Source organism: Perca flavescens, chromosome 6 (assembly GCF_004354835.1).
Source record: "Perca flavescens isolate YP-PL-M2 chromosome 6, PFLA_1.0, whole genome shotgun sequence".
NCBI classification, from domain to species: Eukaryota; Metazoa; Chordata; class Actinopteri; order Perciformes; family Percidae; genus Perca; species Perca flavescens.
Window position 1 is genome coordinate 10,042,572 of NC_041336.1, and position 25,237 is coordinate 10,067,808.

The 25,237-nt window shown below is 38.6% G+C and overlaps 1 protein-coding gene across 1 annotated transcript in view; it reads left to right on the forward strand.

Annotated features, from left to right (window-relative positions):
- Positions 1 to 25,237, forward strand: part of thsd7ab (thrombospondin, type I, domain containing 7Ab) — a 141,091-nt gene that overhangs the window by 111,956 nt on the left and 3,898 nt on the right. The window contains exons 20-25 of the mRNA XM_028579871.1: positions 3,663 to 3,778; positions 4,350 to 4,467; positions 8,013 to 8,158; positions 9,612 to 9,786; positions 21,319 to 21,492; positions 24,099 to 24,197. Of these exons, the coding sequence (XP_028435672.1) occupies positions 3,663 to 3,778; positions 4,350 to 4,467; positions 8,013 to 8,158; positions 9,612 to 9,786; positions 21,319 to 21,492; positions 24,099 to 24,197 (828 nt within the window). The remainder of the gene's footprint in view (positions 1 to 3,662; positions 3,779 to 4,349; positions 4,468 to 8,012; positions 8,159 to 9,611; positions 9,787 to 21,318; positions 21,493 to 24,098; positions 24,198 to 25,237) is intronic.

Below are 25,237 nucleotides of genomic sequence, written 5' to 3' on the forward strand. Positions count from 1 at the left end.
CAGATACTTATCTTTCATATTTCATCCTGAAAACAAACTATTTCAATAAAAATGAAAAAAAGGAGAGATTGGCAACATTCCTGTATTTCATTTGGATTTGTTGTGTTGCCTTCACTGCTGCTGCCCCACATTTCTCAACCAGCCCACCCTCCTCCTCTCTCTTCCCTTTGTGTTGTGACATCGGGAGACGTAACATATAATCCCTACTGCTGGGTTCACAGTGGCATACAGGCATCCCAGGGTATATGTACATAGTATACAAGCAGAGATTATTATTGGGTAAAGCACTTTATTTTTCTTCGTTGATGCTGAGACCATCCAAGCTGCTCCTTCCTTCAGTTTTTCTCCTTTTTTTGCTGTCTCTCTCTCTCTCTGTCAGTCTCTTACTGCCGCTCTCTCTTGTTGTCATCTTCCTATTTTCAGTCCCAAGAGTGCCACAAAGCTCCTCGGCAGAAGGAGACACAATTCCCTGAGTCAGGCTTGAAAACGAGCTCACTGCAGCTAAAAACAGCCACTCATCTTTGTCAGCAGATGGCACACTTCATGAGCGATAATTCAGCCTCCCTGTCGTTGCCGTGTGTTTTTAACAACAGCTTGCAAGCTGTTGTTTTAAAGGCTCTTGCACCCAAAGTCTGGAATAAAATATTGTCTTGCCACTTCCGAGAATTATTTTTTTTGGGAGGGCCAAGGTTCAGCCTCTTACAGCTCTGGATTTTTCTGGTGAGGTTTATTTGGTGAAAATGTTTATTGATGTTGCTTTTAAATCCTGGTTATTTAACTCAAATCTGACCGCCTGGCCACACAGCTCGCTTATGATGCTGGCATGAAAAGATACTGATTGCAGCCAGATTTATTGGATTTAAGTGAGCTGTTATAAACCTTCAATGACCTCTTTGCTGACAAAGTAATCATCTGTTATCGACGGTGAGCCAGCCAGAAGCTATTTAGAGTCTGACTCCAAACACAACAAAACATACACACACACACACTGATTATTTTAAGGCATGGTGCTCGCAGTTTTGTGGCAGAAGGGATGGAAGGCAGAGGGAGAGGAAGTGTGTCATGCAACAAAGGCAATGAGCTGGAGTCAAAGTTACAGTTTGGGAAGCACAAGGCGTTCTCGCCATTCTGCTGAGTCATCTGGGAGCCCATAGCAGTTAATTTATATGCATGGCACGCCCATCCTAAAAGATCTATCCATAGTGCAGTGAAGGCCTGATAATTTTAGTTTATGTCAGCCACGTAGCTGGTACTTAAATTGATATTGCTGCGCTTTGTTAATACACCATATAAATGCAGTATCTACGAAATAAGTGATATTTTATATAAAAATCCTAGTACCTTTGCTTTTCTGGAACCCTCTTCATATCAGCATATTAAACCTTGAGCCAAACAACTTTCAAAGTAACATGAGGCAACGTGGTGCGACAGGCATTTCTGTGTGTTCAACCTTAAAAGGCTGAGACACATCATGGTTGTTTCTTACTGTCTGGGATTTATTCATTCTGAAGTGTAAAGAATTTGTGTCAGCTGACGCAGTTGAATACTTTGGAAAAGCGTCTCCTTGTGTTTTGTCCAGCCACATCATCCTGCTTCAACTGAAAAACATCCAACCACAGAATCAGAACGTGAAGAAATGCTGCTTCCTTGAGACCTGAATAAATGTTTCTCTGCTTTTGCTTCCTGCTGTGGTCTAAATCATGACTCCCTCTCACCTGCTTTCCTACTGTGCTTGCACCCAGGCTGGTAACATCCACAGCAACCCCTGCCAAACACTGTACTGTAATGTAATGTAATGTAATTGGAGGTGCGATGAGTAAATTCTGGGGTTTAACAGTTACATAGTTGCTAGTAGATGAAAATGTTTTCAACCATCATTACAGCGCATCTTACAAATACGTAAGCTAATTTTAAATGTCTCATCTGCCTGCATTTTTCTATCAAGTGGGAATATTATAAATTATGAGATGATGTATACAATCATTTTATTTTGTCCTTTGCAGGTGCATGTAAAGTTAGCCACAAACCTTGGACTTGAAATCATAGTTAAAGCTGCTATTTTCAATATTTTTCCGTTAACAATTGATCAAATAACTATATATGTGTGTGTGCAAGTGGTTGCTGGTAGTAATGAACTCACAGAGAATGATCACCCGAATCCGTTCCCATCAGCTCTAAAGAACCTTTCGGTGTCTTTCAGCACATGGTTTTGCTTTTCCAGCCAACTTTACTGTTTTTGCTGTTTACTCTCATCGCTCTCATGAGCGTCATTTTCAGACACAGCAGGCAGCTGTTTTCAGTGAAAATATAGGAGCATTTAACAGCTAAAAACCCAGATATTTAGATATTGCGAAACAGTGCTGAAAGGAGAGTGAATATTATATATATTATATATTATATAATTGAATATTGGACAGAAACAACTTCAAATTAATGCTATTGTTCCTTCAAGTCTGCTGCATGTGCAAATAAGCAACAGTTTGCTAACAAGTTTGCCATATCAACTTTTAAGGTGATGATGTGTTTATGTGGCCATAAAATCAGTTAATGCGGCTTTAAGTCACAAAAGTAGAGACCTGTCTTTGATTTGACTGCACTGAGGCTTGAGAGTATTTACACAATGAGATTTTTGATAAATAATCATCAGTAATGTGGATATAATGAAAACAGTCTGGTAAGTTCAGAAAAGTACATCACTTTACTGTAATGCAGCCTTTAAAACCAGGAAAAGACACCACTTATGCCATATCACGATATTACGATATCCATAATCTAAGACGATATCTAGTCTCATATCACAATATCAATATAATATCAATATATTGCCCAGCTCTACTTGAGAGACATATTGGCATGAAATTTGCTTGTGAGGACTTGTAACTTGACTTGGACTTGAGGCATGTCTCAAATGACTTGAGATTTGACTTGGACTTTGGTAAAAGCTATGCTATTAGCAATGTTGGAAAATTAACTTTTCCTACAGTTGCAGAATTGCAAAATTTGAAAGTGGATTGGATTTTGTGGTGTCTTATTTTGAGTTATTATCTAATTATGTTGTATTACTAATTATTGTCTGGTTAGAGCTGATGTATCTCAGAAAGCCCTGACCACCTGGTTTTAGCGTACCATTTGCCAGAAAAAAGGCACTTATTTAAGTCAGCCCAAGAAACAACAAAAACGTCCATGTAAAATAGGCGTATTTTCCATGTGTTGAAAGAAAATGCAACAAAGTCAACTTTGTGATGCTCAGACTAGAAGAATGTGGTTGTACTGGGCATCATTGTGTAGTATTACAAAGTACCTCATTTATTTATCATTGATTTTTTTTTTTTATTGCATAATCATCATTTTACAACTCAAATCCGTATACAATACAGGTTGCAAAAACATTTTGATTCAACCTATCCCTCTACCATTGTCCCTGACACTACCTCTATCCCTCTCTCCACCTTCATCCTTATCCCCCCAGCTGGGTTTGTACTTTATTAACAATATTACCAATACTAAGTTGTAGGAGATTGTCTGTGTTGTTGGTATTTCAGCTTGGCACCTACAGGCTCTACAGTATGTTTTTATTAAGTACTCTGACGCATTTATATTGCCAGTTTTATAAACATTTACACCCAAAAATATAAATGTAAATATGTTGTGTTTGTCCTCAGACTGGAGTACATGTCAGCTGAGTCCTAACGCTGTGTGCGGAAGCGGCATCAAGACCCGGATGCTCGACTGTGTTCGCAGCGACGGCAAATCAGTCGATATAAAGTTCTGTGAGGAGGTGAGATGTGCAAAAATTCCTCAAGTGTCTCCTTTTTTATCTTTTTGGTCAGTTCAGTTTTTACTTTCTTTCTTTGACACACTCATTTTTCTTAATGACTTAATCACATCACTCATTACAATATATTGTAGTACCCTTCCAGTACTATTAGGCTCACAGCAACATGAAATATTCAGAAGTATTCCCATGCAGAGATTGTTGTCGTTGCTTCAGGCTGAGCGTTTAATTCATTCATAATGTGTCTCTGCTCCCTGTAATTGTAGCCGGCGGGCTGTGGCAGAGCCATCCCTACAGATATTTAACCCTTAGCCCATTTCATCATCTGGCTCATTCACAAAAACACATTATTTCAGAATGGCTTTCACAGCAACCTTGATATTCCAACCTTGCTGGCCTGATGCTTCCCAGCACAGTCTGTCCCCTGCAGAAACACAGGCTTCTGAGAGTTGTAGTGCTGAGAGGTCACGCTGCTGTCTGGCCGTAACAGATTGAGTTGGCTGTGCCGCAACTGTTGTGAATGGTTTGGCGATGTGTCATGAATTACCCTTTTCATTTCCTACATGTGCTGCAGTTGAATTTGGAGAAAAGGTGGCAGATGAACATCTCCTGTGTGGTCGAGTGTCCCGTCAACTGTCATCTGTCGGAGTGGTCGGCCTGGTCAGACTGTTCACAGACGTGCGGACTAGAAGGTAAGAAGATTAACTCAAATTGTGCAAACTGTTGTTGACATTTAGCTAACATTTTTACCTTGAGCAATTTCCAGTGTGATCAAAGAACTGGCAGCAAGAATAAAAATCTGTAACCTTTTACTAACAAGACACCTTCACTAGGTCACCTTTTCATCATCATTTAAGCATCATCTTACAATGGTCTGATATGTATTTACTGTGTATTACACTTTTCATTTGCAATTAATTAGATACAAATACAGTCAAAGCAAAAGCCAGATAAAACAAAGTAACTACATAACAAAAACAAAAAGAGCCACATAAGACAGAAGCTCAGGGCCGAATAATAAAACAGTAACTACAATAAAGCTAGTCTGCTTTTACGTGATACATCTAGATGATGCTTAATTAGCCAGGCTGAGCTTAGTCACCTCATAGTCTTGATGGCAAATGGCCAAACACATCAACTTCTTGAATTTGCAACAGGGGCCAATGATTCAGGTCAAGTGGGTTTAGCCTCTTAAACCTCACTGATCTGCAGTTGGTTCAGTTATTCCAAACTCATGCTGTGCAGCAAAACATTGCACAGAATGAGTCACATTTCTCAAAATACTTTTTGAATCAGAAGTCTTGGGTTTAATTACTTCACTCAGTGTAGAACAAGCTGATACCAGCTGTATGTGGTACTTACAGGTAGTGTAAATGTGAAGGTGCCCTGTGAAGTCTTCTTTTAAACAAAAGGTCAGACACACATGTTGAATGTATTTCCTTTTCACATGAACCATTTGCAAAGCTGATTTTTAGAATGTTTTAAATCCTGTATTGTTTGTATACATGTTTACTACATAAAGCATTGGCCGCTGTTCATTATTCACAATTTAAATCATCATTTCTGGCTGAACTTTCAGCTGATTTTTAAGCGGTATGTTGGGGGTTGAAAGGTTTACGACACACAGTTTGCAATTTGGTTGGTATGATCTCACCTTTATTAAACACACAAGAACAAAACACAAATTAATCAGTTAATATGTTATGTCTACCCCTGGTAAAATAAACTTGACAATGTCATCAAGTAGATGGTAATAACAGTGTTAATGTAGTGTGATTATGTGAAGAGGCGGACCTGAGGTTAATTACTATGGTTCTCATTATGATACTGATATTCTCATCTTATTATTCTTGATGAGATGAGATCTGATGTAGCTCAGAAAGCCTTGAACACTTACATAACAGTTGTGAGATGAATTCCTGACTGCATCTTTAAATATATAATTATTAGGGGTGGGGGAAAAAATTGATACAGCACAGTATTGCAATATTTTCCGTGGCAATATTGTATCAATACACAGACGCCAAGTATCAATCTGGTATTATATCTGTGTTGGTCAGTTTGTCTGCTTGAAAATCCCATTTTGCAGCAACAAAATTGAAGTGAGATGAACAAACAGAGAAATGTATCTTTTTAGATTAAACAAATGTTGACAAAATCTCCTTTTGGGGACATCATTTGAAAATGGGAAAAATTTGAAGTTGGAAAAAAGGTAATAAATTGCGATAAATAGCAGAATATTGCAATATGTTTAAAATCGCAATTATATCGTATCGTGACATAAGTATCGTCATGATATCGTATTGTGAGGCCTCTGGTGATTCCCACCCCTAATAATTATACTGTAGTTCATGTTTCCCTACACAAAAAGACATTTTGCTGATTTTTTTCTGCATTAGAGTACATCTGAGTAACAGGTGTGACCTTTTGGCTGGTTGTAACATTAAAGAATCAACTACAGTAAATCAATTAAACAGAGTCGACTTTATGATACTCAGCACTCAAAGACAGCGGTTTTACATGGCAGCCCCAAGTTGTAATTGTATACATGTATGAATGTGAAGCAATAAGATGCAAGTAAAGAACATACAGGTATAGGTGGTAAGGAGTATGCATTTTGTCCCAGGTTTGTTTTTTTTAGGAGCCTATTGCATCAACATTTTTCTGTACATGTGCGTGACTCCACACCAAACTACTAAAGCGTGGTGTGGCTGAGTAAAAACATGCATGCTCAGCAAAACGTACTTGCTTAGATAATTGAAAGCGTAACTGGAGGCATTGCCCAGAAAAACTCACAAAAGCAAAAGAGAGGAAGTGTTTATTAAGAGACTTCCCAAATGACCGGTGAAAATGTGTCCTCCTGTTGCCTGGTTGTTGTTCCTGGCGGTTCACACGATTGATTCTGTCCCATTACATCTTCCTGCTCCTCAGGGCTATGGGGAGCGCTTTGAAGAAGAGCCACTACAGCGATAGTTGCTTAATCATAAAGAATAAGATAAAGGTTCAAGAAAGGCTAAAGGAGCAAGAGGGGACCTTATTTGATGTGTGTGTGTGTGTGTGTGTGTGTGTGTGTGTGTGTGTGTGTGTGTGTGTGTGTGTGTGTGTGTGTGTGTGTGTGTGTGTGTGTGTGTGTGTGTGTGTGGGTGGGATGTTCTCTTTTGTTGGATCAGGATATGAGGTTGTACAGTGTGTGGGAATGCTGATTTGTGTTTTATGTACTGAAAGGTGTCGTAGGTTGGTGAAGGTGTATTCTGAGGTGAGCAGATTGCTAGCTAGGCAGTGTAAAAAGAGAGAGTGTGATATGTAACAAATAAAGAATTCTGAGCTTTGAAAGTGGGCTGTTTAAAACAGAAAGACAGGAAGGTTGCATTTTAAAGTGTGTGCGTGTGTGTGTGTGTGTGTGTGTGTGTGTGTGTGTGTGTGTGTGTGTGTGTGTGTGTGTGTGTGTGTGTGTGTGTGTGCGTGTGCGTGTGTGTGTGTGTGTGTGTGTGTGTGTGTTTCCAGCTAATTCATAGCTTCAATTATGCACTTAAATCAAGCAGTCTCTGAGGTGTTGTAATGTTATTTTTAGTGTCTGCTTTGTAATGTTTTGACAGTTTGCTGATTGATGTGGAAGAAAAGATATTTTACTCAAGTTGACCAAGAACCAATCAAGGTGGCAGAGCAAACGTGCAGTATTTCAGGCTATTTAGAAAAGCCTTCTCTGTTAAGTGGAAGAGCTCTTTTGCATAGCACACCTAATTTAATGCATTCAAAACAAACACATGCATTTCAAATTAAGGGGTGACTGCTGTTTGGTAAACTGCAATGGTCATTTTATGTGCCAAAATCGGTTTTGTATTTACTTTATTGTGCAGAAAACACAGCCACTCTACATTCTGTATAATTGTATTATTTTAGAAATAAATCAAAACTTAGGCTTAGCAGAAGAAAAACGGTGAATACTGAACATTAATTTTTTTATCATGTTGGTAAAGTACAAGACTCAAGTTTCAGTACTAAGACAGAGAACTAGTCAGGGAGGACCCTATTGTTGTTTTTCTAGCTCAAGTGGTATTTAATTTATCTATCTAAATGCTAATCATTAACAATGTAATTTGCAAACAATTAGGCAGTGCAACTGTAGCATACAAATCCTTGGCTTATTATCAAACACCTGAGAGGAACATACATAAATGTTAAAGGGAAAATAAATAATAATACACTGAAGATGTCACTTCCTGTGTGTTTTCTCCAGGTAAGATGTGGCGGCAGCGCTCAGTGGTCCAGGCCTCTCAGGGCGACGGCCGGCCCTGCCCTTCTCAGATGGAGCAGTGGAAGCCCTGCCCTGTCCGACCCTGCTACCGCTGGAAGTACAGCCCCTGGTCCGAGTGTCGGGTGGAGGTACATTAATAAATTATAACATTATATCATAATACAAAAAATCCAGGGGCATTAAATATTAATGATCCCATTGACCTCTGTCAGCTGCAATCAATGCAGCTTTGACAGGTCCCTGGTTCAGCTGAGATCAATACACACATGAGTTGGAGCCAAAAAGTGGAAAAGACAGAAATCTCAACACCTTGAAAAATGAATGGAGTCTTTAGTATTGATGAACAACCCCATCAAATCCCTGCGCATACAGTTATTTTGTGAGATGGACAGTAAAAATCAATCTAATGCACTTTTAAAGCTAATACATTACTGTAAACCGATACTTTTGCCAAGAAATTTGGCAGCCGTTACACTTTATTTTGAATTGTGTGCCACCAGGTCAGATTATTAAAGCAGTCTGCTGCATCGCTTTAAGACATTAAAAAGTGTAGTTTCATGGGACTACAGGGAGACAGGTCACCTCTCATAATTCATTTAGATCACTTGTTCCTCTCAATTAACTCTCTGTCAACTGTCCAATAATCAACTGAATACTTTGTATGCCAAGCAGCAGCAGTAGGAAAGCAGCAGTCAGTATAGTGGACTGTTACGACCGGCTCGCGGGCCGCAACAAATGAGAGAGATGCATGCCCAGCCAATGACCTTTAAGACGCACATGCATGCACACACACACACACACACACACACAGTACAGAGGCAAGCAGACACAAACCCTTGAGGTATCTCTAGCAGTGATTTATGTCCACCAAAGACATGTCAGAATCTTATTTTTGTTGTTAATTAACTGAATGAAACCATGCCAAGAAGAGTGCTTGGAGACAAGAAACAATAATTAGCATCTTTGTACAGGTTTTAATTACATATGTGTGAGTGATTTCCTTTGATTTCAAAATCTGGGCTGAAAATGTAAAACTCCTGTCTGTTCAGAAAGCTTACTGTCCATCAGTTAATTAGTATAACATTTTAAATTACACCGTATTTAAAGAACATTCTGCTGATTAAGCTCTCTTTATCGACATCCCATCCACAGTGGTTGGAAGTGATTTGATAATGAAAATCAATATGTAAATAAATAGTACTTCTTGCCTTCATTAAATGTTGTGCCGGACATGCCCATCAGTTGCCGATAAGTGTCATTAATATTTTATACAGTTTGTTTTTATGTAATGGCACTTAAATGTAAAAGGCAGCACACATTATCAACATAAATATTTGCATAAAAAAAAGAACACACATCATTATTTATCAGCACTCTGTTTATTATCATTTGGACATAAACGTAATCTTTTTATTTCTGGAGTTATCAATTAAAATGGTTGCTGGACAAAATTTCCAGCCATAGCTATAATTTACCAGTGTTAAGTTGTCACCAAGTAGCTGTAGGTTCATGTAACTCCCCTCTTTCACTGTGGTAACTCCTCATCCTCCTTCTTCTTCCGTGGTGTTCCTGTCCTGTCAGAGTGTGGTGTGTGGACACGGCATACGCTACAGAAACCTGTCGTGCTTTGTGTCGGACGGCTCCAGCAACGGTGAAGGCAGCTTGGTGGACGAGGAGCTGTGTAGCAGCCTGGAGGTGGCCATCGACGGAGACAAGCAGATCAACCTGAAAGAGGCCTGTACACTTCCCTGCCCAGGTAATACTGCTGTTCAGAATATGGTTATTTTGAGCTTCCTGTGCTGGATGAGCAACCTTGCAAAGTCATGTCCAAACACAGGATAGAGTAGAAGCTTTTTTAGCCTAGTAAGGATGCTTTCGCAACCTGTATGTCACTGTCATAGGTTTGGTGAATATGTCTGCACTGGGGGTTTGTATCTCTCCTTTTTAGATGGGAAATACATTTGTATCTAGATACACAGTCTACAATCCAATACAAAAATAATACAGAGACATTTGCAACGATTCAGTAATTATTTTTATTTAATAATAATATTTTCAATAAAAGTATGACTAAAATAAATAAATAATTTATAATAAAAATAATAATTTCCTCAGCCTTTATTTCAAATGTTGAATCAGAAATGTCCACAAAAGGTACGTCCTCTGGCACACCGACGATGGCAGTGATACACACATGATATCTTTTTAACCAGTCCATCATATCATTTACCTGAGTTCCTGGGTCAGTGTCATTCTTCTTTTCCTTTTTTTTATATATATTATGCTGTATGTGCACATGCCCCTGTTAAAACAGCACATGGCTTTGAGGGATTAGAGGCTAGTTAAAAGTAACATTAGCTGCTAATGCTAGCATCACTTGAATTCGGTCAAATCTGTGGTTGTGCCTGAGTGCCTGAGTCTTGTATCTGTTTTCCCGTAAGAATTGATGGATCTTTACACCCTTAGGGCCCTATCTTGCACCCAGCGCAATTGACTTTATACATCGACGCATGTATCATTCCTATTTTGCACCCGACGCACAGCGGACTTTTCCCTCCACAGATTCACGTTGGTAAATTAGGGAATGAACAATTCCACCACAGACCAGGAAAAACCTAGTCTAAAGTCAGTGGCGGGTTATTCAAATGCTATTTTAGGGCCGCATGCTTTGATGTAATGAACCCAGCAGCTTCCATTTTTGCAAACCATACATAAATACAAGGAAAAATATGACCTTGTTTTACACAACATTTCCATGAATCATGGATGTGTTGATGACATAAATGAGGAAATAATAGAAGACTTAAGGAGATGTGATGTTGAACTGCATGTGCCGATGCCACTTGACCCAAATGCCCCAGCAGTAGCACAGGAGAGGAGAGACAGAAGAGCTGCTTCGTCTATAGTGAGGTAATTTCGCTCTAATGTTAGACTACATTGCAAAACTATCACCATGTATTCATAACCTCGTGATTCAGTGAGAGTGAGCCCAAAACATCGGATAGTATGTTTTGGTGACATTTCTTTGTTTACATTTTGTCAAAAAGAAAAACCAATAGCAAACGTCGGTCTCCTTGGCTGTGAACCGCTCCTGGCGTGCGCCCATGGATGTATTAAGAGCGTGCGCCTAGCAAATTTGCCATTATAATGGCAATCCGCCATGGAACCAGCTTTTAAAGGGAATGTGAGATAACGTTCTGATTGGTTTATTGCACGTCACGCCCAAACCACACCTATGAGTAATGTAGCTACTTCAGACCAACCCATTTTAGATTTGCGTCGGGCGCAAGAGTCATTTATCCCGCCCGTATAATAGCAACAGTGCCCGAGATCCGCTCACAAAGCTAATCGGGTTTGGCGTTTGATACTTGCGTTTCAGATTGTTAAGATAGGACCCTTAGTCTTCAGGTTAATGTTACATTGAACTCACCATCATTACTGTGGAGATTGTCTGTGTGTTGTACACAATTTTCCAACAAAGTTCAGTTGAGCCATGAACATCTGAGTTACACATTTTTAAAAAGTCAAATCTTAACTATTAAAGGAGTAGATTGGAACTAATTCATTACAACTCTGTTTTGCATTGCAATTGCATTGAGTTGCTCTCAGGTTCAACCAGCAGAACACAGAAGTCACTTTGCGATGCATTACACAGTCAACACAGCAGTTTGATTTATATCACAAAGCAGACACTAAAAATACTTTAGTTACAGGGTAGATTTTAGTATCTCGAACCAATAGCACTCAGTATCTATTCATGACCTCTAAAGTGAGAGGTAGGAGCTTACCGGGAGGCAGAATAAATGGACTACATTATAGTAGATGCTTTGAATAACTGTGCTGTTTTATGCGAGTTAAATTTACTGGTAGGTACTGTATTTCATTGCCTGTAGCAACTCAGAGAGCCCTCTAGTTTCCTCTGCCAAGGCAGTAAGTCTCCATTGTACTCAACATGCAGGTTTGGGTCTTAAATTTACTTCCAGTTTTACCCATTTTCTCCCAGTTAACTTGATGTCTATGCACAGTTCTCACTATAAAGTATCTGATGTATAAATCAACAGCTACTTCTTTTCATCTGACAGTGAGAAGTATCACATAAAGGGTGTAAAATACTAGTGCAGTTGTCAAAATATAATCCCTCACAGGCCTCCCACCAGCGAACCCTGTTAGTTTTGTTTGTTGAAGCACCTTGCCAAGCCAGAGGCACTGCTGTAAGAAACTATTTCATGTTTTATGTGGAAGGCACAAACTATTTGGACCACCTGCTCTTGAAATAGAGAGGTGAATCCAAATAGAAGCTGTGACCCCTTCTATTCAAATGTGTTTTATTATTATTTGTTTATAAACATAGAAACATAAAAGCAAGGGTGATTAAAACACATACACACACAGTCGAAGATAATATAACACAGAAAAAAGGGTTGCAATCAATAATCTGTGTGGGCGAGATAACAAAAAACCCTGAAGGCTTATACAAAAGACAAGATGGCAAGCTGAGCGACAACCTCACTGAATAACAATCTGCTGTGCTATAAATGACAATAAAGTGTAGATTTTATGCATTTATTCATCTCACATCTGAATGGAGATGCTGATTGAGAGGAGAACAGATTGAAGAAGTATTTTTAACGTTGATTATAGGCATGGCTCATGTCAAACGAGATGCAGCTCCATACCTAGTATACTCACTACAAGGACGTTAATATGGCACATTTCATACAAAAATGTAATTCAAAGGGATTAACATGTTGCATAAAAGGCATTAAATAAGAAATAAGCTAAAAAAAAAAAACAACACAAAATTTAAAGAATAGAAGCAAAGTTCAAGTTGAAAGAATTTCAAGATTTAGGAGCAATTGATCAATCGCTAAGCCCCGCCCACCTTAGTCGCTGTTTTTGCACCTTTTTTCGTTCTTGCATGGTTCACATGTATACAATGTAACAAAAGCATGAACCTTTGTCCAGACCTTGGTTTGGACTTTCAGGTGTAAAAAGGCCCTAAGGAAAATATAAATCACCCTATATATTTTTTTTATATTATATATATGCATAGTTGTTTAGCAGACCTAGGTGAAGTAAACAAAAACCTAAAACAAGACTGATGCCATGTGCCATTTGGTTGATGCTTCCACCCAAAGCTTGTTAGTGTGCCATGTGTGCACACATTTTCAGCATGGGTAGCCCCAGCAGGTAACAAACCCTATAACCTGGCATTGTCAGTGCACGATCGACCTGCACAGGATGACTTTTTTATTTCGGTGAGTGATTAGGTCTCGGCCTTGTCTTTATGCTGAGCTGGACATCTGTTGTGATTTACATGATATATGACCATGCAGAGCAAAAGCTGTAAAATATTATACAGTACTTTTTCTGCATAAAGTAAAAATCTGAACTGTAGCTGACTCTCCCTTTAGTTGAGTATGTGTCACTGATTAATATAACTTAACTGTTCCAAATGACTGTAAATTCTTCATTTAGCTCAACAGCAGAGATGGTCAAGGTTTAATTCCTAACTTTCTTTGTTCTTATAAGTATATTTTATCATATTTTAGCAAGACATCTCCCTGTTAATCTGATCTGTTGATTCTATTTGGTGTTGATGCAGAATAAGCCTTTACATGTTTACATGCTGTCAGGATAACATACATTTCAACAGCACTATTTCCATCAGCATAACGTCAAGTCATACTTAATGAGAACAAAGGGGCATATAAAATAGCAGTAGCAGTTTTGTGTATTTCATAGCCTGGGAACCAGACAAACTTGCAAGCTCATATTTTAATTTCTCTGGCAGAGAAAATATTTTGCTACGCTGAGCATAAACCTAGCTTAAGAAAGAGCAGTGCCATAGAGACAGTTTCGAAAACAACCAAGAAGACTGCAGCTGATGTCGAACTATTTGTTGAAGAACTATTTTCAAAATCTGATGGCAAAAACTGCAACACCCATTCACAGACAAATTGATGCTACACCATCAGAGCTCATCTCTGCACACTGTTGTCTGTTTAAATGTGTCCGTCACTCAGCGCTACGTCACATGTTGTTGCTCTGATTGGTGGTAGGTCTATCCAATTGCACCCAGAGGCATTTTGGTCTACAGCCGTTAATAACGAAATGAAATGAGAGATTCTAGACTAACTTGCTTTTGCATGTGATCTTGGTGATGTCAGGCTACGTACTTCAGGTGTTTACAGTGACAAATCTGATAAAGTTATAATAATAACTCTCAATAATAAGTAAAAGAGGGTATTTAGCAAAAGCAGCATTACCCCTGTGTCTACTAAAGCCAAAATATAAGGAAAATGTCATCACAGTAGCCTATTGACCCCACCTTGATTGACAGGGGATGTCTCAGCTCTGCAGTGCAAAAACACCACAATATCAGCTTAGCACCAAGGATTTCCACACCCAACACTAACTGAAAAAAGAGAGAGAGAAGGAATTCCACAGATGGGGTTATCACTTGAAAAGTTGGGTCTGATGACTTATTGTCAGGTTTTAAGACGGAGGCTTGTCAGCTACGGCGTTTTATGTAGCTTTGCAGCGTAGAGCAGAGCAGACAGGGAGGTGACCTGCTGGACTCTGTCCATCAGGTCTGCAGCTCCAATTAGCTCCAGTTTCAGATGCACCCTCGACATGGTGCTGCACATAGAGAATTAAACATCAGTATTTTCTTTGGGTAAATAGGGCAAATCTACAACATTTCAATAAGAAAAGATGGAAAACTGAACCCCCAATTTATGATTCAGCCTGATAAGAAGGGTGTTTTTTCACAGTGCAGCTTAAATAAAAATCTGTTATTTTCTGTGTCAGCGGTCCCTGAAGGGAGAATTATTGTTACTTGCTTCTGCCAAAAGACAAAATACAAATGTGGAGTTCATTTTCAATGTGCTGTGTGTCTATTTTGATTTCATTTTCATTTCATTTCATTTTATTGTTTATTTTTACAGGGACAATACACAATTAAAAGTAATTGCACCAGAATTAGCTAATAGCTAGTTTACATCTGCTGTCCCTGTGCAGGTAAACAAATAAAATAACATACATTAAATACACCACATAAAACATCACAATACATACATATCCAGAAATATAAAATTTAAAACCAAAATATAAAACGGATAATTTGCAACACAGTCGTTAGTGGTTGCAGATCTGTTCTGATAGTAGCCAGTACTTAAGTTTTATTTCAAAATTTGAGAACCTATCAAGGTTTCGAATGTCTGTAGGTAGGGAATTCCACAACCCCACTACTCTGACGGAAAAAGCTTTTTGCGCAAAGGCTGTTTTTCTGTATTGCGGTACCAAATCTCCCCTGGCAGATGCTCTAGTCCTACCAGCACTTCCGTTGTAGGTCACGCATCCCCGAAGAGGAGGGGGAGCAAGGTTATGAATAATTTTGTACATCAGGCATACATCGGTATAAAATACAAAATTGTTAAAACTTAAGAAATGTAACCTTTTCAAAATAGTACAATAATGGTAGTCCCTTGGTTTTTTATCTAACACTTTCATAATTTGTTTATGAAGAGAGTACACAGGCTTAAGTGTAGTTACATCTGCTTATGACCAAGTTGTTATACAATACGACAAGTGAGGGAGAATCAGAGTATGTACTAAGAGAAGGGCAGCTGATTGAGAGAGCTGGTGCCTGATGTTTTTAAAATTATTCAAATTGAATTTAACATTATTTATAACTCTTTTTACTTGCTTTTTAAAAGACTGTGTTAGAAGAATGTGTCACAAATTTAATTGCTTCACCATTAAATATAATATCTGGATTCACAGAGTTTTGTTTTCGTACAGTAAAATACGTGCATACGGTTTTACTCACATTAAGAGACAAACAAAACTCATTCAACCAATCTGAGACTTTCACCATTGCAGATGACAGTTTGCTTGCAGCTAGTTCTTTAGTTCTTGCATGAGTAAAAAGCACAGTATCATCTGCATACATTATAACATTAACACCTGGACATGCTTGAGGCAGATCATTAATATAAATACTAAATAAAATCGGTCCTAAAATTGACCCTTGAGGAACCCCCGTAGGACAGCTAGCAAATGAAGAGCATTTATCAACCACTCTTGTGCATTGACTTCTATTACTGAGGTATGATTTTATCCACTTCAAGGCAGTATCTGATAAATTAAAATTCTGAAGCTTTGACATTAAACAGTTATGATTCACTGTGTCAAAGGCCTTTGCTAAGTCTAAAAACACAGCTCCAACAACACCACCTTTGTCAAGTTGACTTCTAATTTGTTTGACAAAATAACAATTAGCCGTTTCTATAGAATATTTTTTCGAAACCCAAATTGCATTGGGTGTAGATTTACTTCACTTTCATTTAAATAAGTAATTAATTGATCAACTACTCTTTCTAAAATTTTTGATGCTATTGGAAGGATACTTATGGGTCTATAATTTGATGGAAGAGTCCTATCACCTGCTTTAAAAATAGGTGTCACTGCCGCCATTTTCCAGCAATTTGGAAAATAGGAGTTTGCTATTGACAGATTTGTCAAGTGGGTTTGCAAAAAAATTGTTTTATAAGTTTTAAAAAATTGTGCATCATTGTCATAAACATCTTTAGATCTAGATCCTTTTAAATTATCAATTGTTTTCAATACAGTAGATTCTGAAACATTTTCAATTGTGAAAACAGGAGCTTCATTGTTTATAGGTTGTAGTACTCCAGATCTAAAACCAAATTTCCTCGCCAGACGAAGAAAGAGTTGTTGAAAAAATTGTAGCAGTTTTTTCTTTATCTTCTATTAATTTCAATTAGTCCTGTATAATCCAATTTTGAACAGATTTATTCTCCTTCTTTGTAATTTTATCAATATTTTTCCAAATTAATTTACTATTTCCTTTAGAATCCTCAATTAATTGAATAAAATAACGGAGTGTCTATTTGCACCCCCGGTACGAATAGCCTCGGCCACACAGCTGAGCTATTCACACCCTGTGACGTAACAACAAAAAACCGTTGCTCGCGTGCACCGAAATCATGGCGGACGTTCATCTTCCATGACCGCAGAAACTGGCATATTAGGGAAGTTTTGTCTCTAAAGTTTATAACAATTGAATTTCTAGCAGAAAATGGATACTACAGTTGCACTTTCTGTCTTCAGTGAAAGCATACAACCGTTGGTTTGTTAGTTAGTACCTATTTTTTTGTATACAGTATGGTTACCTAGCAACCGAGGCTTGAAGAAACCAAGTGGTAAACAGTTGTTAAATATCCTGAAAGAACTGCTAGGTGAGTGGTTAGTACGCTTACCTTTGGTATGGGACTTTGGAGTTCAATTCTCCTGTGTGGTGATCTTATTTTTTTAAATTTGGATTGGATAATTTGCATGAAATTTTTTTTTTGCAGGGTGGTAGGGAAAGACTCATGAATATGCCTGCTCTGGTTGGGTTGGTTAGGTTTAGGCAAGAGGAGTGGGATTGGTTAGGGTTAGGGTAAGAATGTCAGGGCGATAATATTCCAAAAAGGTGTAATACATGAGTAGTATGGATAACTGTGTGTAAATATATGCCAGGGTACTGTAAATGCACAGGGGTGCAAATAGCATACATTGATATTTGTACCAGACGAGGTATTAATAGAACACATTGCTGTGTTCACCGGCGGGGTACTAATAGCATTCATTTCTAATTGCACTAAGGTACAAATAGCATACACTGCTAATTGTACCAGGGGTGCAAATAGCATACACTTCTAAGTGTACCAGGGGTGCAAATAGCTTACACTGCTAATTGTACCAGGGGTGCAAATAGCATACACTGCTAATTGTACCAGGGGTACAAATAGCATACACTGCTAATTTTACCAATTCATTTTTAGTCGTATTTACTCTATCCACCATATAGATAAATGCTTGTTCTATATCACCAAACTGCATAACATCATTCCAGTCTATGTCCTTTAATTTCTCCTCTAATTGGCCAATTAGGGATTTTGGTATAACATTAAAAACGTTTTTGCCTTCTTGTCTGTATAAAAACCATTTTTTTTGTCAACTTTCTTACAATTAGGGTCAAGTTGTGGTCTGACATACCTGTTACCAGATTAAATGATTTTGTAATTCTTTCAGGTTTATTAGTAAAAATTAAATCTATCTGAGTTTGTGTTGATTCAGTAATCCTAGTTGGGCTAAGGATCATTTGTGTGAGATTAAACTGATCCGATATATTTTTAAGTTGATATCTCTTAGCTTTTTCCGCCCAGTTTATATTAAAATCACCTAAAACAATTAATTCCGTTTTTGAACCAATTTCCTTTAGTACAGATTTCAATTTGTCATAAAATGTCTTTGTAGAAGTAGGGGGTCTGTATAATCCAACCACAGTAAAAGACATTTGAGGAGATAAAACAATATCATATCATCATCATATAATCTTTGGTGATAACTCGGTTAGCCATGATTCAGAGAGAAAAAGAAAAGCAGACCCTCAATTTGCTCTGTCTTTCACACAATACTTCTTATATTCAGATGTCCTCCGAGCAGGCCTTTGGGTTTTAGTCTTTTATCCCACAATACTTTAGACTGGTTTACTGGTTGAAAAATTCATCATTGATCGTTCATCATTCAATCTCTCTAAAATATAGAAGAGAAAAACGTTTTCTTTTTTTTCAACCCACGACTACCACGTCAAATGGTTTGTGTGGCATGTGTTCCCACTGGTGGATTTCTCATTTTGGAGGACTAAAAAAACGCTCATCATATGTCTGGTCCCTGAGATGGAAAACATTGAGAAACGCTGCCCTAGATAACAAATCAGTCCAACCCCTTTTGCCAAACTGCAGGAGTGCTAAAGTATCAAACAGCAATCAAAAGCACAGATTTCTGTGCAGGGACATTCTGTGGTGTGATTTGGGAGGAAATTCAAGGGCTATTTGTGTGAGACTGGGGACAGCTACACACACACACACACACACACACACACACACACACACACACACACACACACACACACATATATATACTAGGGCTGTCAATCGATTAAAAAAAAATTAACTAATTAATTGCACAATTTGCTGTAATTAATCGCGATTAATTGCTTTTTTAAATTGAGACTGAAGCTTATAATAATGGATATTTAAATGCTAAATCACTTAACTTTGCAAATATGAAGAAAAAAACAAACAAGGAAAGGTTCTGCTAAGTTCAGAATGTTTAATATCTTTCAGAACAACAGCAGCAACAATTTGGCTTATTTAGTCCTGCTGAAGGCTGCTGGAAACGGCTAGAAACTGTCTGACTTGAGAGCAGATTTTTGTCACCATCCCCGGCTGCTGTCGCCTGCTCTCGTCTACTTTACAGGCGAGGCGCAGTTCATCTCCAACGAGCCTATGTTCAGTTCATCTCCAACGAGCCTATGTTCAGTTCATCTCCAACGAGCTCAGTCGGCGGCAGGGCAGTCGGGACTCACCCGGAAATGGCGAGCGGAATGAGGTGGCTAGTCTCTCAAAATCTGACGAAAATCTTCTAAACTGACTTTGTTGAGCTGAAATGAAGACAGATTCAGCAACTGCACGGCCTATTTCTCGCTTAAAATGTTTTCAGAAACATGTTTCAGTGAACTATTTTAGTACAATATGAGATCGTATTCTGAACGGCCGCCATGACAGTCTGGCTTTGGATTTCTGGAGAAAAGAAACCCATGTGACGCGTTCGTCCAATCAGCTGCCGGTTTTCATTACTTGGGCAACAATACAGAGTAGCGCCGCCTGCTGTTATGTAGACGTATTACGTTTCTCAGCCGCCACATGAAGTAAACAAACACAGCTGTGTTAATTTCGTTAATTTTTTTTAACGAGTTAAATATTAAAAAATTAACGCAAAAATTAACGCGTTAATTTTGACAGCCCTAATATATATATATATATATATATATATATACTGTATATCACACTCTCTCTTTTTACACTGCCTAGCTAGCAATCTGCTCACCTCAGAATACACCTTCACCAACCTACAACACCTTTAAGTACATAAAACACAAATCAGCATTCCCACAAATTCACACAAACTGTACAACCTCATATCCTAATCCAACAAGAGAACATCCCACACGCACGCACGCACATACACACACACACACACACACACACACTTTAATGCACTGCCACCCTTGACCCATGTTCTATTTCCCCTGCTGTTTGATGAGCTGCAGTTTTCAGCTGCAATCTAAACCAACCCCCCCTTCCCCCTCGCACTTACACCTCCTCCTCCTGAAACTCTTTAAAGCATCTCAACCATCAAGATACAATATGGAAATACATATTCCGTATCTCTGCTGCATCTCATCCAGATTACACTGTTCTCATCCATGAATGAGTAGGTAAAATATTGCTTTAGTACTGCCAAAGTTGAAGATCTGATTTCCACCAGGACACCTACACTAAAGCTGCAATGCAGATATTTTTGCATAAACCGCTCTTTACAAGTCAAATTAAAGCTATGAAAATGAGTAAAAGGAGATACAACGCGAGATTGGGGATACAAGTATATTAAAAAGTGAAAATTAAATAAAATATCTAATCTATTACAGTACATCTAGATACTCTAAGATAATACTGATTCCGTCAGCTGAAGCTCCTCAGGAAAGTCTTTCTAAATAACCCTGTCACATTTTAGTCTTAAACTCTGGAGGATTCAGAAGGGCCACCCTGCCTGGGGATCTGAGGCTGCACACTGGCTCGCAGGAAATTAAAAGATTTGTGATATGGCTCAAAGCCAAACTGAGCAATTTTACAGGTCAGGAAGTTATTTAAAAAATTCAACACTGAGCAGGTGAAGAGATGCCAGGCTGATGTAGTCTAACTTGTAAAGATTTGATTTCTACCTGTTTTATTCAGGCCAAGCTGAATATATACGTTTGGTTGTTGTACTACTAATTGATTGTCTATTGATTGATTGTCAGACATTTTAGGGTTTAAGGCTCACCCTCCATGTATTGGCCATTTTTTGTGACATCTTATTGATTTATTTATTCATATAATTAAAAACTAATTTATGCAGAGCAATTATGTTATTTAAGAATTTAATGTTTTTTGTTTTGTAAATTACAAAATGTGTCATAATAACTTAACTTCTCCATATTGGGAGTGCTGTTGAATAGGGATGTAACTAATGATTCTTTTTTATTATTTCTATATTTTCAAATGTCTTTTTTGTCCAACCAACAGTGCAAAACCCAAACATAACCAGTTTACAGTGAAATAAGAAACTGGAATATGTTGTTAAATTAAAGTGCTGTCTCTTCGCCCTGCAGGTGAATGCTACCTAATGGAGTGGTCAGACTGGAGCTCGTGTGTGAGCGTGTGCATCAAGGGGGCCGACATGGACTTTGGTTCAGTTCAAGTTCGCTCACGAGCCGTGTTGGCGCAGGAGCCTGAAAACTTGCAGCTCTGTCCTGACCAGGCTTGGGAGTCTCAGCCCTGCACAGGTAAAACACTTTGAATAAGTATAAGCTTATTTCAGTGCATGCAAATTAGCTTGCAGCAAGCCAGCAGCCCCAAACTTTGATTCATTTTACTTTACCTACATATTCCTAATACCCATGATCATGGAGTCAGTCTCGGCTTGGGTGGAAGGCAGGGAAACACAATAAAGAGCTCGTTAGAGTGCTAACACAGAAAGACACTTACATTCAGGGTCATATCTGCAGGCTGTTTGGTCTTCTCTCCATCTAAACCTGCATGTTTGGACTGTGAAAGGAAACTGGAAGAAACCCACAGAGAGAACATGTTGGATTGGGGGCTGAAATCTAGGGCTGTGCTCGATTGAAGAAATTCTTAGTCGACTAACACTCATTCAATTGTATCGACTAATCGATTAGTTGATTTAATCAACAGATCTGTAAATGTGAGTTTCTCCGCAAAGAGTCATGCAAAAGCACCACTTTAATTCTTGTGTTTACCAGAGATGTGCTCGTATGTTTCTTGGAAAAAAGTCATTCAACATGATAAAAGCATAAAACATGACTAATCAACTAAAGAAATCTAAGTTGATTATGACTAATCGACTAAGAAGGAGCAGCCCTACTGAAATCAGATGAAGGTTTTTCTTCCTGCTAAGAGACAGTGCTAACCACAAAGCCACCAAACATGACTGAACAAAAACTAAAGCACTAACTACCTTCATGACTTTGTTTTTCCCTCTGTACACTGGTTCAATTGGGGCTCTCCCAGATGGGATATCTTGAGTCAGATGTCTAAACGGAGGAAACCCCTTGCTCATTTACGGTTGTGATCTCTGCAGCTCCCCAGGCACGTTAATCACCCATTAGTTGCAGCGTGGGCTGTGAATCACCACCACCACCACCACCACCAAAGCTCAGCATATACAGTAGGCAGCGGCTCATTCTGTAGAGCAGCCATCCCCCTCCTCCCTCGCCTCCCACTCTTCCTCTCCTCCCTCCTTGGCTACTGTACACAGCCTCACAGCAGTCTTCACTAGCCTGACCTGGTTTCACAGCATCACTCGAGGCACTCGAGGGGGGGAGGAGGAGTGGCCCAGCAAGACCAGTAAAGGCGGAGGAGGAAGAGAGAGTGTAGGGAGGGGAAGAAGGAAGGCGGTGACGGAGAAGGGAGGCTAGGGATGAAGGGAGGGAGATCAAATACAGTAGTTACATTAAAAAAGAATTTTGTGGGGGCGCCTCTGTAGCCTAATGGTTATGGCACATACCACATAACTGGGGGGATCTTTGTTGCATATCATACCACTCTCTCTACTCACGTTTCCTGTTTATACTTTTTCACTATTCTTTTTTTCCTGCTCCACTGGTCATAAAGGTTTGTTTTGCCAACGCTACGGAGGATAACAGTTATCTGTATCAGGACTTTACTTGTCACACACATTCACATTTAACTAGTAGCCAATAGGACCAATATGTCTGTTCTTTGAAATAATGTGTGCAATGTTATTAGTGATTGAACCACTGTTTTCCAAGAAAAAGAAAAGCAGATGCGGCAAATAAACAGGGCATGCATATATTTATTTAGTTAAGTTAGCTCAACTACAGTATATGCCTATGTGCATAATATAAATGATGTAGCTTAAATGAACATGATTGCATACGTGCTGTAGGTGTGCTAGCCTAGCTTGTTAAAAAAAAAACTTAGTTATTACTGTCACTGAAAAATAACTCTTTTTATATTAATTCATTCATTTTTGTACAGTCCGCAACCAGCTAACGTGAATAGCAGTTTTCCCATCATTAGTGACCATGAATTTGTGATTTTAGAAAGGTAGTGCCAGAGCCTTGCATGGCAGCTTCACCTCCATTGGTGTGTGAATGTGTGTGATGGGTACACTGTAAATCCTTTTGGTATAAAAGTTCTATATTAACATTAACATTCATTGTAAATGAATAGGCTTGACTAGTGACATTATTTCTCCTTCCAAAACGGCTCTTCCTCTGGGAAATGTTTCAATAATAGTCAAACTCCAATATGCTGGTAAAAGATGATGGGAAGTTCCGGCTGAAGTGAGTGATTCAATGATAACTCAACACATTTCAGAAATGGCCTCAGCTGTACCAAAGCAGTAAAAGGGGAGGAAAAGTGAAGAACATAAAGGCAGAAGTTGTCTCAGCCGCAGACAAATCGTCACGTGAAACCTGCAGATAGAGCCATGCCATCGTCTGGAGCAGTGATACTATACCCAGGCCTGTGGAGAATAGATCTTTCCTTTGTTCAAGGTTAAATTGTTCATTTACGCTCGCCGAATGGGCTGGACTGATGATTGGTTACACAGGACTCCGTAGGGAAATATGGTCATTTACTGCACTGATGGAGATATTGATAAAGTCATAATAGCATTGATAGAAAGTCATTAAGCAAAAGCTCTTACTGAAGATTAAAACATTAAACTGGACCCTTCTGTGCAGAAGACACACTGATAGTGATATTATATGACAGTAGCCTATTATACAACCATAACTTAGCAGCTGCTTTATTAATCCGTCACTCTTATGATTAATAGTCTTCACTGCAGACTCACCACTGTACAGTCTATATAGATGTTGTTTGTTTTTTATTTTGCTCTCAGGGGGCGAATGTTACGAGTACAAATGGTTCAGCAACGTTCGTCTAAACTCCACACGCTCTACTATCTGGTGTCAGCGCTCAGATGGACTCAATGTCACCGGTAAGGAACTCTTGAGTCTCATAATGGAGCTTGCATTATAGGATGTTAACACGTTTTTGGAGGCTTTGGGTCAGCTTACATTGTTAAGTGTACATGATGAGAAGAAAAACACAAATTTTCCCTGCATGCCATGAACTAGTGGTCAGACAAAATAAACCTAGTGCGTCTCAAGATGATTAACAAGATAGGAAAGCTATATATATTCTGCCTTCCAAAATTAGGTTTAAATATACTTTGCTCCTAATGTTTGCCTTTATTTCTTGTGAATTACTGGATGATTTTACCTTTTTGGGTGGCACAAATGGTTATTTTGATTATTGAATGATCTTCTGATTATTTGAGAAGGGTCTAGCTGCATAGCTCCAGACTCGGAGCCAACTCTGCCGTCGGACCCCTGGGGTTCCCAGCTTGAAGAAGGCAGTGACGCCTTAAATTGTGTATGCCCACTCTCGCAGAGATTATTTTCTTAATTAATTGGTTTGGTCCACAAATACTGAAAAATGCCCATACCAACTTCCTAAAGCCCAAGTTGACCTATTCAGATGGCCAGTTTTGTTTAAGCAACAATACAAAACCCCCACGATATTCAGTTTAATATTATAAAAGACTAAACTAGCAGCTATTCACATTTGAGAGGCTAGAACCAAATATTTTTGTCCATTAAAAAAAAAAAGTATTCAATTAGATTAAATTAATTCTCGTTGACCAACTAACACATACATTTTTTTAGCTTAAAAAAGTATGAAAAAGAAACAAAGAAGAAAATCAGTTTTGGTTGGTTGGTGGAAAGTGAGAAACTGAGATGTTACAGGAACTCTACAGCTCAACAGTAAGTCTACATTAGTAAGTGGCAGTTTTATTTAGGAGCTAAAATTGACACATCTGTCAAAACTATAAAACACTTCAAAAGAAAACGAGGGACTCATTTCTATAAGAGGTGAAGGTGGTGGGGGATGGCAGCATATATGGCTATTAATCTCTGCAGTATTCACAAACACGTAGTTGCTAACTTGAAACAGTTTACATGTTTGGCGTCATCA